A 13538-nucleotide genomic window follows, 5' to 3' on the forward strand; every position below is an offset into this window, starting at 1 on the left:
CTTCCCGTGGTAAATTTCCAAGTAGCGAAATGCAAATGCTGCTCTGAAGAGAAGTTATTTACAAAAATTGTCTATTTTTAAATGCAGTACTAACAGATACAATTCAACTTTTAAGTTTTCATCATTTGATGGCAATGATTGAGGGTGTGGTTCACAAATTTCGGAAAGTAAATTTCGTTTTAAATTTCCATTCCAAAGTAAATTTTCAATGCTTTTCACCTTCATTTATGCAGTTCTTTCTCAACTTTTCCCCTCAATTTTGAATTCAAATATTTCAGTGAATACTGATATCACAAGCATGAATTTTTCTTGCCCTCAGGAAAAACGGTGCTGAAACTTGGGGGTTAGAGGTCAGGGGACCGTATAAAAATTTAGATCTTTGATTTTTATGAGACACCATATTTTCACTCTCGAAATAGGTTGAGAGGGATTTTTTATCACGTTTTGAGCAATTTTTAAATTGAAACCATAACTCTACAACGAACAGTTGATGAGATAAAGGACGAATCAGGACTCACGGGACACCCTGTATAGACACAGCATTAACATATATATAAAAATACAACTCAAATACATACAAGAACAATGCATTACAGAACAATTTATTCATTTATCGGTGTCTGGCACGTTACTTAATTCTGCATTGCACTTGTATATATATGCTTATACTGTGGACATAAGGATTATCTATTACAATTTCCCTAAAGTAATTAGCCACCTTCGAAGCTAATAATTTTCACTGGTAACGTTGTCCTGTGGTCTCCTTACCACTTTTTCACCATACACTAATACTCGTAAAGTATTTTTCAATTTTTAACATGGTAATAAATATCTCCAAAACCATAGTCAGTTAAAAAATTTCCTCGTGATAATTGTGTTCAGCAGTCCAGAATCATACGGAATTGTACATTTTCATGTCGGACGCAATTTTTATTGTTGTTTAGTGCAATCGTAGAAATGTGTCAAATGAACTCCACTTAAAATGTCATTCCCCTGACGGTGCCGCGAGTGTCAGATCTATGATAATCAGCACACTAGGCGAAAAAGCCACTTGTCATCAAATTGGCACTAACGCGTTGGCTAATCTATAATATACATGTAATATATTCTGTTTACATTAATGCTGGATTTGTCTTCGAAATTCCTCCGAATTATACACGTGATCGAAATCGAAACTAACATGAAAACATCAAGTTAAAACAAAGTTATTGAACTCCAATTTTATACCTACTAATTAGCTTTAGAACCGCACCATGTAGAAACGAAATTCGCCACGTTTCTGAATTTGGTTGAACATCTAGAGTTCAACCGAAACTTTCCAAATCTGAACGTTTGAAATGTTTGCAGTTTCAAGTAAATATTAAACCCTCACATTGAAACGGCTGAATGAAGACCTAACTGGCAATTACCCTATTTGTATAACTGTTCATGATTAATGTTAAAATATTTGTGAACGGAGAATTACTTAAGACACATGGTTATTAACCTTAATGTTTAAATTTTAGGGAGCTTTAGAGGAGAGGAAAAGTTGCAAATGTGTGCGTGTTCTAATAACTTGAAATCATAGTTTCGTAACTCTTAGAATTGGTAACGAGTTTTAAAATTCGGAAGCAAAGTTCCGATTTATTTGTATTCCCGTCTGGATTAGCCGTAAGTTTGGAGTTTAATTGTTGACAGAGAGGTAACAATTTCAAGATTTCTGCCCCTTTTCTATATAATGAGAAAGATAAAACACTTCTTCTCCAGTAGTGATGATTAACTACGATTCGAAACTCCGATTCGGAATACATCGCATTGTTTATATCATCTGAAAATACACTACATATAAAATTGATTCACAAGCATCTGGCACGTGGAGCACAAATTTGTATTTTCCATATACAAGCCACCCATACTTCGGTATAGTTTAAGGTAGAGTCTCTTGACCAATGGGACGTGACCAAAACTTTGATCGCAAGGTCTTCCGAGATGGGTCACTCAAATCCACTAACACCCTGAGTCTCTTGTGCCATGAGTCTCTTTCCAAGCTTAATTCGCCAGGTATTCCGAGAAGGGTCGTACAAATCGATTTACAGCCAGGAGTTTTCGAGCTATGGGTCACTACACAAGTTTGATTCTCAAAGGCTTCCTGGATATGCTCATGCAAATACATTTACAACAACGTATTCGGGTACTACGACCCACACTTGACTCATGGGGTCTTTCGAAGAGGGTCGTATGAGCCCATTTAAAACCAAGGGTTCTCGAGCTATGTCTCAACGGGTTCAAATTAAACAAGACCCTTAAATAATTGAATGTTTTCTAACTTTGTCCGGTTCAGGGTTTTTTTTTCGGCACTTCGTTGGAACAGTTCATACTTTATAGCGTCCCCCCCCCCCCGCAATAATGAAGGTCCCTTGAAGTTTGCTCCAGAGCGCTTTTTTTTTGTATAGCTCGTAAGTTCTGCTGAGAAGCCGAATTCACGGGGCTTTCCTAAATCGTAAGGAGTGGTTTCAGCAATAACGTACCGTTGTTTCCTGATATGCGGTTAAACCTTTCTTTTTTTTTTTCTTTCTTTCAAACCGAACACAACTCCCGTATGCCGCCATGGGCAATTTACAACCGAGTGAGTGTTGCCGGAGGTGTGAGTGTGTGTACTTTACAGTCTTACTGTCTATCTAGTGTTGGTGTTGTCTGATTTTTCAGTGTTATGATCGATATTTCAGAAGTGAAGTGTGATGATTGAATATTTGTAGAGTTGTGTGCCTGTTGCTCTCTGCGGCGAGACTAATTGATGGGGAGATTGGCTCGCATTTCGAGTCCACCTGAATATAGGACTGCAAAGGATTACCACACGTATGCACACAATACATTTTTTAATTTAGTCTTTCATCAAATGAAAATTGAGAGAACGAGCCTCCAAATAATTAAGCCTAGTCTATGAACTCTTTAAGGTAGTCTTATCCGTAGTGAGAGAATGAGGATCCTTGGCTTTTTATTTGCTGATAACTTGACGCTCAACAAACAAGGCGTATATGCAGAGTTCTAATGCTCATCTAGGAACCTTCGGCATAAGTACCACTCGTATTGCTGTAAATGACGTCTTTTATCAAGACGAAATCTGTAGAAAATTTCTAAACAAAATTTCTCGTCTTGCGAGAAATTTTTTCAGAATTTTTGCTCATCTTGTGAAACATTTATAAGCCAGAGTTACTCATAATCTGAAGCTATACGAAGATACAGTATAGCGCAACAGTAGCAAAGTCGGTTACGAAATTAATAATCCGAGGTATAGTAGGTGTCATCAACCAAGCAGACCAGAAATACAATGAAATCGAACATTAATGTAAACTAAATATTTTATAGCCCAGAGAAAACTAGTATTAGAGCTTATTTAATCTTGAAGCTCGGATCATAATGAAAAATAGCCTCCATAAAAATTAGATTGAACCTTAGATACACAGTTAGTACGGACGACTAGGCCAGTGCGTAACGTGGCAAATTTATCAATATAGACCTTCTACCACACACACTGTATCTCTCTCCAACCATCGCGTTCGATACATAGTTATATCGATGTTTCTGTGACATTGCCTCGATGTCATTGCATTATTCGTTTCCGGTAGGAGCTTCTCAGAGATGTACAGTAACCCAGTTAGAGGATGAAGGGGTGGGGCCCTGGCTGTCATCGACCGGTAACATGCCTTTTGTCATTTTCACAAAGTGTACCGATTTATTATTTCCATCTCTCTCCCTCTCTCCTTCATCATAATGAACCATCAGCGAGTAACTAGCTTTCGATTATGAAACGGCTGCCAATAAGATTTTCTTTCTCTTCTTCTATTTCATTTTCGATACTTCTCTCCGTCTCTTTTTTTGTTTTATCCTTCGTTCGCTTGTTCCAGCGATCAACGTCCCCAGCAATTAAACATTAGCGATGCGTTTCTAACGTTAAAATGGGTCATTAAGTGCTCGGTAGTTACGTCTGTAAAACTACGGAGAGGCAAACACACACGGTGCATGGTAAATGAGTTGGAACTCGATGATGTGGGTTGGACCGAGCTCACGTTGTTAGGAGAAATAAATATTTGTTCCGGCAAATCATTACATTTGTCTTCGAAGATAATTCTGGCGACTTTTATTATTGAAATTTTCTCTGATAACAAATGCGCAAACGTAACATCGACGAAAAGAACTACTTGAATTTCTTCCTCTATAATTGGACTGAATGTAATTACAAAACAACATTTGCATAACAAATCGAAACTTCCAGAAGAGATTGGCATTCATATTATTTAGTCTATGAATGAGTCAAGTAATTTCCAAGGGATCAATGAATATTTCAGCAAAACGTAATGAATGGCAGGCATTAATTCTCACATTGCGTACACGGGGTGTCCCATAAATTCATAAATAGTTTTAAAATCATAAAAATTAGAGGAATTGGTACATTTTAATGCTGTTTGCGAAGGGGGATTGGTTTTTGGTACATAAAAAGCTTAGTCCAAGTTTTTGTGGATATAAAGCTTAGTCCAGGTTTTTGTGGATATAAAGCTTAGTCCAGGTTTTTGTGGATATAAAGCTTAGTCCAAGTTTTTGTGGATATAAAGCTCTTACCGAAATCACTGGAAATATGCAAATCAGAGTAATACAAGATGCAGGGTGTACGATTAACAGCTCATTTCTAAATATTTTTGTTACTAGTGTTTACATAAGGTTTTCATTGTGGTACTGGCATTTTGTGGGGTAAAGCTCTATTGCGAAGTTGTTTTACCTGAACCACGAATCTCCGGCTAAAGTGATGCAAACGAAAGCGTTTCGGACACAAAAGAGATTCAAGAAAGGTTCAGGTCTAATCACTTCTGTCAGACTTTGGTGCAGCGCTCTCTATCAACAAAAATTTGAACTATTTTTTTTCCTTTACCGAAGAAAAGTCCCCTTTCGTGAGAATAATTTTTTCGCAATACACATTCAAACATACTAATTTCTTCAATTTTTATGAATTTTTAAACTATTTGCGAATTTATGGGACACACTGTATATTAAATTCTATATAGTCTACCTATATATGATATATAATATCTATATATTCACCCTGTATTATTAAATTCTGAAAATAAAGTACAGAAATATCTCAATATATTATAATTATTTTGCCAATAGAAACTTTGGTGGTCTGGTGCCAATAAAAACCCAAAGTAAACATGGTAACTTTTAAATTGAAAAAAAAAAAAAAATATATATATATATATAACTTTTTGCTGGTTTTCCAATGCTTCTGACTTTCAAATTATCATAATCGTGGCCTCACTGATTATTCAAATCCTACTCAATTGACTTCACTGTATTTATCAAATCAAAACTAAAGACCTGCATTACTCCCGACAGTAAATTATACAAAGGGAAAGATTCCCATTATTATTGCTATTATTCATGTTATATTATCGATAATAGTTTGTGTATGACATATGCGATAATCCAGCAGTTGGTCAGGGTTTTTCCAGAGTCTTCAAGCTGGTTGAAAGATCAAGGGAGATATGAGGAATATGGGCGGCTATTGGAAGTCATAGCTCAAGCCAACGGTAGGCAGTTGCCGCCAGATTACATTATGAACCTGAAGGTAAGATATGTAGTTTTTTTTCTTCAGATTTTATACGGTATACCCCAGAACTTTATCACGAAATTGAGACGGGTGTGACAGGGCACGTCAAGGCAGACTTTTTTCCCCCAAGACACCGAGGGTTGCAATCCACTTGTTCGTGAGATACATGCGTTGCCTCACTTTAGTCGTCGCCAAAGTGTGGTAACATTGCTCTCATTCTGAGGTATGACAGAGAAATGTCTTCTTTCTAGTCAAAGACAATTACGGAGGAAATAAAATATAGTTTTTCCTCGTTAACGGTGTCGTGTGTGTGTGGGGAACATATTTTTTCCTTCTCATTTCCAAGTACCAGGGCTACGCAACAAGGGCTGTCTTATGAGGCGTTGGCTTCGGCACCAGCTGACGTCATTAATCAAGCAGAACCAAGAGTGCGCCCGCTTTGCTGTCCTGTTAATTACGGTAGTTTGCAATCGCTATACTGCCCATTTTATCCAATTCTTCCCAAAATTATTTTTTCGATTGTTATCATTAAAATGTGTGTATTTATTGGCTGACTTCCTCCAACCAAAATAGGAAATTTCGCATTTGATTATGAGGACACAGAATATTTTTCTCGGCTCCATTTCAGTTGAGTCACCACATAGGGCCTACTTTAGTTAATCTTAATCGAAATTCGACTCGAGACAAATAATTTAAATTACCTTTCACACTTTCTAAAAACTTTTAGTTATCTCACGTTATTTTCACTTGAATTGTCTGTAGGTTTTAGAAGTGTTAACTTTATTATTACCGATACAACTGCAACATTAAAAACATGGGAAGTAAATATTAAAAAATATATGATAATATTTATTATATATTACTATAATATTGATATTAATTAATATTAGAAATATAAGCAAATATTAAAGAAAAAAACCCAGTGGGTTTCCAGATGTGGTTTTTAGGTCTTAGATAGAATATCTTGTCCAAAGAATTCGAACGAACTCGTCTCTTGTTCAATCGAGATTCTCTAAAAATAGATTCATCATTTGCTGTACCTTGACCGGGTAGATTTACCGACGGTACAGAAGAGGCTTTCAAACAATTTTTCGAGGTAAACTAAGAAGAGACAATTATTCTTCAGGTCATCTTCATAATCACTAGGTTGAAATGATTGCTGCAAATATGAACGTACTTGGCAGCGAGTGCGTTTATACAAATACAACGCCAAAACAGGCGAAACGCCCAACGACATGGCTGAGAAAAAGTTGCCCACAACTAATATGGATTTCATATATTTCAAAATTGCAGCAAACAAATTAAAAATGCAATCATAAAAACTAGAAACAATATATATATAATACATGATAAAAATATTATACAAAACATAAATGATACCTGGCTTGCTTAGAATAAAACACTAAATATTCAAACATATACACATACATTCTTACATTTATTACTTGAACAGGCGCCTATAACCCAATATCATCATCGGTCAAAAAGTGCGAAGGCGAAATAAAGACTTGAAAAATCCCTTACTATATAGTCATGCCCAAGTATACAGTAGGGCCTCCGTTTTCCTCTATTTTGGCACCAGTTTCTCAAATTTGCGCCCGAATGGCATGATGGTAAATTACTCGTCTATCACTATGAAGGTTGCCAAGGTTAGACCGGGAAGAAGAATATATAGGTAACAAGATATAACGAGCTCGAGTTGACCAACGATAGATAGTGCCTTCATTTCCAACCCAACTCATTAACGGCAGTAAATTGTAGTATAGCGATGTGACCGGAATTGGTGTGTGGTGGAAATAGTGGCTCAAATTACACATTGACAAGCGCTGGAAATTAAAGTCGTTTGCCACCCTAGGATTTATAGGGAAAAACTGTTTGTCTTCGCTTGTATCATCTGCCCTTCCCCCTCCCCACTATGGTGGTAGAGTTCTGAGAAACTGTGTGTACTCATTGATGATACTCATAGAAGTTGCCAAACAATAAAAGCTTCGTACACCAAAAAATTTGAAAAACAAACATGTTAAATCACTACGAAGAAATTTTTCAATACAAAGTATTTAATATTTTTGTACAAACTTTTTCGTTTTACGTTTCATCGGATGCATAAAAAATTTTCAATTATTTCTTTATGATCAGAGACAATTGCGTATCGAAAAGTCGTTGAAAGAAGGAAGACGTAAAAACAAAGACAGCTACAGTCTATGGGATTTGTTCCGAACTTCCAATATGCGCAAGAAAACGTCAGCAGTCGTGTTCATATGGTATGTTGCATAACTTGATGGATATGTATTTTTATATAGATCTTGAAATCGATGACTCAACTCTTACTTCTTTTTTTCCTCTTCCCGAAATACAAGCATTCATTTCCAGGAAAAGAAAATAGTTATGATCTCTTTTATCTCTACGAATTGCCTTTTATCTCTACATCAATGCCTGTCATGAGCCTGAACTTTTCACGTACGAATGAAACGTTGATTATTCAAACCAGAATGAGCACCTATATACACTCACTCGCGTTTTTCTGCGGATGCTGCAATCAAACTATGTTCTGTCTAAAGATAGTTCTTTTCGATAAAGTTCTCAACTGCAACCTACCTAATCAAGAATCAGAAAGAAAGTATAAGGTCCAAAACAGTTTCTTGTGAAGGCCCATTTATTTTTTATAAATATTTCATAATAAATTTGTACTTTCTAAGCGAATGTTATATAATTCATGAACACCACCACTTCTGTATATATTTACTGCTCAAAACAAACCAATATATGTATGTGCACATATATACATTAATATATAAAACGATGTGCTGTCACGAGAAACAATTTTGATGTTCTGTCCTGGACAGACATAGGGCCCTTGGGAGATCATGCCCTTGTATTAAGTTTGTAAGCGATTTATGTGTTGTGTTGTTTTTCTGTTATGCCATTTTATGTATTTTATTCATACAAATAAAAGAATTTTCTTTCAAGCCAAAAACATTAGGGATATGCACATTTTATTTAATTGTGATTTTTAAACATTTTAATTGCTAAAATATTGACCAAAACGCGTTGTTAGATATTCACTAAGAATTGCGTCACAAGAATCAATCATCACTTTATTTTAATAAGTTTAAATAAGTAATATATATCCCCTAATTGTTTTGAGCAGGGTATCTATTAATGTAAACAGAAGAAACGTTCATGAAATGCACACTTTTTAATGTTTATTTTATAGAAATCACATTAGGAGAATAATGCTTCCCATTTAAAATCACTAGTTTTTTTTTTCTTTTTATCCTCGGGAACAGAAATAAATGAAATTCACTCCCAAAGCCAAAAAATAAAACTCAAAGTGCTTGAAAAGTTCTGGTATGATTTCAGATTCAACAGCCTAAAGTATATTATCAGAAAAAAAGAAATCACAGTACTTATTATTTTAATATATTCTTATAAATGGTTGCATTTTCCGGAATATCTCTTTTCCATGTACTTAAAAAGCATATTACCGAAAACTTTCGCTTTCACTAAGTTATATGCATGCTATGTATATATATGTGGTGGGCCCGAAATTCAGCTTCAATAATGAAAACGCATAGAAATAACTTTCGAAAACTACTTAAAAATTCCAGTTCGCTTTAATGATTCGCAGAGATATCATCTCTCTTCAGACTGAGGTTCAACGTAATTACTGGGAAAAATAATGGAATCGAATCCACTGTTCGAAAACCAAGGTGGGAATTCGAGCGATGATGTCATTAGGGTGTGAGGCTTAGAGCTCATACCGAGAAAGAAGCTATTAGGGACATTTGGGATCGTCTCCAGAAATGGAATTCGACTCTCTTATGTCTCTCTCTCACTCCCTCTATTTCTATCTCTGTCCCTGGAATAAACCATGAGCAGAAAGTTACCCTTAAGAGGAGAGGAAATGAAGGCAGATCGTACTGCGCTTCACGTTTCCAATATCTCTCAAAGGCACAGCGTTATTTACTAATACTCATTTCCCAAGTGGCTAGATATTTGAAAATTTCAGTTTTTGAAAATTCCACGCTGTTCACAAGAACTTCACGTAAATGGCGATGATGGACGCCGAATTAATCTAAAACAAGAAGGATGGTATTAAAACAGGTCATTTGTGTATGACTACGATATTTTCACATTCAAGTCTTTAAATTCATATTGAGATTCACTGGCTGAAGTTATATTGCCGTTCAGTTATAGCCTTGAAAAAATATGAATGATTGGGATTTTTTGGGCTCGCCTTCACCTCGTTCCATGACGAGAATTTAGTCCTAAACCTTTCAAGATAATTTGTTAAGAACGGGAAAGAAAATTGCCTAATAAAAACCGCCTGATTTTCGGATCAAGCCCTGTTTTAAGATGAAGACATCATACACGACCCGTTGATTCTTTTGTATCTATGACGGGTTTCAGTTTCATACCAAATTCCACAATTTATTTTACTTCTGTTTTTGAGTTATCTATATGTCTTATGTTTAAGTTTGATAATTTGAATCAATTTTCAAGGTTTACGACGACGACTGCCTGCGTCGGACTGAGCCATTATTCATTGGAGATGGACGGAGAGATCTACTTTAATTTTTCTCTGGTAGCAGGAGCAGAAGTAGCCGCTGTGTTGGTCGTCGTTATGGCAGCCAAGAGATGTGGTCGACGATGCTCATTCTGCCTTAGTTCAGCATTAGGTGGAGCTCTGACTCTCTCCATTGCCACCTCCAGATCAGGTTAGTGCGTATATCCTCACATATCCGCAACTATTCGATCAGTTATCAGTGAAGGCATAACATTTTCAAATCAGAAATCTGAAAACTTTTGTAATTCAGTCCACACTGATTTTTTTTTCTATGCATTCTTAGTCAAGTGTCTGCTTAAAAACAAAAAAAAATCGGATGTACTCCAAAGGTGAAAGGTATTTGGAAATACGATAGAATATCTTATTCATATTGCGAATAATTTATTGTTATCAAAACTCTAAAGACATATTTTTTCTCACCAGAGACAACATCAAAGTTGACTTTGTTCGTTGTTGCCAAACTTAGCATATCGTCTTCATCAGCTGTTTTGCCAATATGGACTGCCGAATTACTGCCACTCGTTGTGAAGTCGGTCGGAAATTGCCTAGTAGACGTCTTCGGCCATGTCGGCCCTATAGCTTTACCGTTTATTCTGAACGAGGTGAGTCAGCATTCACTATTAGTCAAATTAAAGTATAACAATGCAGGGTAAAATGATCCAGTGATTATCCACACAAATTTCATGACGAGTGATCAGTAAATGTCGGAAACTGAACTCATCAGTCTAGTAAGACTTGATTTTTGTGCTAAAAGAAGGGAGGAATTCGATAAATCTCTTATAAAATATAAAATGTGTCTAGTCACATATCTTCGATATTTCCTCATACTAAGAAAAACATGTCTGTTCAAACACGTTTCAAGACGCTATAAGCCTGGACGTGTTCGTATATTGAATAATCTGTTTGGTATCACATAAATATTTTTTTTCTTCGTGGGGATGGAAAGGAAAACAAATTCCGATGTACGAGAAATCGACAATTCAATAACAAAATCTCGACTATCCGCTACTATAAAATATGCGATAAATATTGATGAGAAATGGTCTTTACGATGACAAGATTGAAGGAAGCTTGAGAAAAGCCACCACATAACAAATACAAAGTATGCATCCCGTAGAAACAAGGCTGATTCCAAATTTTCTATACTATCCACGGAAATATTCCGTTGTATTATCGGAAATTGTTGACACGAAAGACCGAGAAATAACAATAAGAGTAAAAATATTTGGGAAAAGGCCTCTCCAAATGTTATCGAAGTAAAAATTTTATATCATATAGACCAAAAAAGAGTTTTAAAAAAGAAAGTCCTTTTATAGGAAAAAAAATGAAATAAATAGTTTTTCCGGTTGTTTCTCTCTTTTCTTTCCAATAGCGGAAAATGTCTAATAAAAATTTCAACCAGACACTACAAATATTTTGATTTGCGAGGAAACAAAATCTGTAAGATGTGTCATGGGGATAACATTTATTTCCTTTTCCCGTGTTGACGGAAATCTTTGTAACACACAGATTATTTCATTCTTATTGGCGTTTCGAGTATATATATAAGCATGGAAACGTTTAAATACAACTTGAATGGAAACATATTCTGAAATATACAGGGCGATTCCACGATTGTTGCCTTTTACTGCTGAACCGTTGATTCTAGAAGCATACTTCCAATTTCAAAAAGTATAAAAATTAAGAGATAAACTCAGGTACGTCACTCATGTTGCAAAGGGTTGTATAGGTGATTATAATATGAAAATTAACTTTTTATACGGACACCTTGTCTCTTTTGAGGCCGACAAAAAAATTCCACGTATTTAAGTGCAATGTTCGCTGAGATTTTTGAATTTAGAAATCGGAGAAAAGTTGGGAAAGAATATAATAATTAACTGACAACGTTTCTTTTTATCATTAATGCTGTCCGTGCTTAATTTTTCTTCGATGTTTGAATTACAATATCTCAGCGAATATTCAATTCAGATACGTGAAAATTTTTGTCGGCTTCAGAAGAAGCAAGGCAACAACTTTATAACTGGGTTTTACAGGAAAATGAATGAATGGATGAATGAGTGCCATAACTTTGCCAAAGGTCTGATCCTGTCGCCGAGATCTCTTCCAGCCCAGTTTCATACGTTAAATAAATTTCATACGTTATTTGGATAATTTTTTAAATTGAAAGTGGATTCTCTGGGACCAATGGTTTTTCCAGTGAAATGCGGAAAGGGGAATCATGGAATCGCCCTGTACAGTTTGGGAAAATTTAGCACCGTATGAGCAACACAAGGAGAGAGAAAATAATATTAAAATCTATTTATGCGCTTAATGTAAGCGACCACATTGTTGTGCCCAGTGCATTTTTCAGCGATTATTATTAGTTAGGAGCCATTGAAGTATTACGTAAGCGGAATTTAGGTCGTCTCTGACACCCAACTCCTTTTCAGCAAGAATAAGTTCCAATTCCTCTTGAATGGTCAGGTCTAATCTATCTAGGTTACTTCGCTGATCCCGACAGTAGTATGCAGGGCCATAGGGGACTCTAGCCCTTCAAAACATAAAAGAAATTAAGATATTAAGAAAAATAATTGAATATTGAAGAGAATACTTTTATACATTGTTCTAATAAATTTCTGTTCATTTAAAATGCTTTTACCCTTCTCCCCTCAAACATCCGAACCACCAGTATGGCCTCCCGAAGCAAAACTTGGATAATTTTGCGTCTTATAATTTGCGTCTTCTCAAGATTTCTCACCCATGGCATGAAACCTTCAATGTCACAGTCTAGCGTAGATATTGCTATGGCCCACATGTCTTTGAAACTTATCAGCATCGGAGACGCCAAAGGGTGAATGATGTTCTGCCCCCCCCCCCTCCTGATTGAAAGTACCAAAAAGATATGGCCTCCAACTTTGCATACATATTTTCGGAAATCATAGATCATTTCCCGATATCATATTATCGTACCTATTGAATGTGAATATCATCCCATCAATCCCATCCCCTTCCTCTACCTTGTCACCAAAAGTCAGCAAATGCGAAACTCCCTCCCCCAGTGGGTGTTTACGTAATACCTGAATAGCTCCCTACGGGCTTACCTTTCTTTAAAATGCAACGTCTATAACAAAATAATACATTGTATGTTAGAACGTGTCTTATTGGTGCTTATTTATGTTTTTATTGTATCATGGCTTCAGTGAGCATCTCAGTGCTCTTATGCTACACTTTCTCAACAGTATCGAAGTTTTGTTAATATGAAATTGAGAGTGATGAAGGACAACAAAAAGGAAATAGCTAAGTATTAAAATAGCACGAAATAAATACAAAATTTTTCCTCATCTCTGCCATATTTAGTTCCTTACAATGCCTCATTTTTTTTCACCGAATTTAATAACAAAGATGGGGAAA

The 13538-nt window shown here is 35.8% G+C and overlaps 1 protein-coding gene across 1 annotated transcript in view; it reads left to right on the forward strand.

Moving 5' to 3' along the window:
- LOC149089826 (beta-alanine transporter-like) overlaps positions 1 to 13538 on the forward strand; it is a 131810-nt gene that overhangs the window by 108262 nt on the left and 10010 nt on the right. Inside the window, exons 5-8 of the mRNA XM_089249962.1 lie at positions 5473 to 5599; positions 7718 to 7842; positions 10085 to 10299; positions 10572 to 10750. Of these exons, the coding sequence (XP_089106088.1) occupies positions 5473 to 5599; positions 7718 to 7842; positions 10085 to 10299; positions 10572 to 10750 (646 nt within the window). The remainder of the gene's footprint in view (positions 1 to 5472; positions 5600 to 7717; positions 7843 to 10084; positions 10300 to 10571; positions 10751 to 13538) is intronic.

This window comes from Pholcus phalangioides, unplaced genomic scaffold (assembly GCF_987345545.1).
Source record: "Pholcus phalangioides strain wild (caught in Gottingen) unplaced genomic scaffold, Ppha-v1.0 ptg000001l_1, whole genome shotgun sequence".
In the NCBI taxonomy this organism is placed as follows: Eukaryota; Metazoa; Arthropoda; class Arachnida; order Araneae; family Pholcidae; genus Pholcus; species Pholcus phalangioides.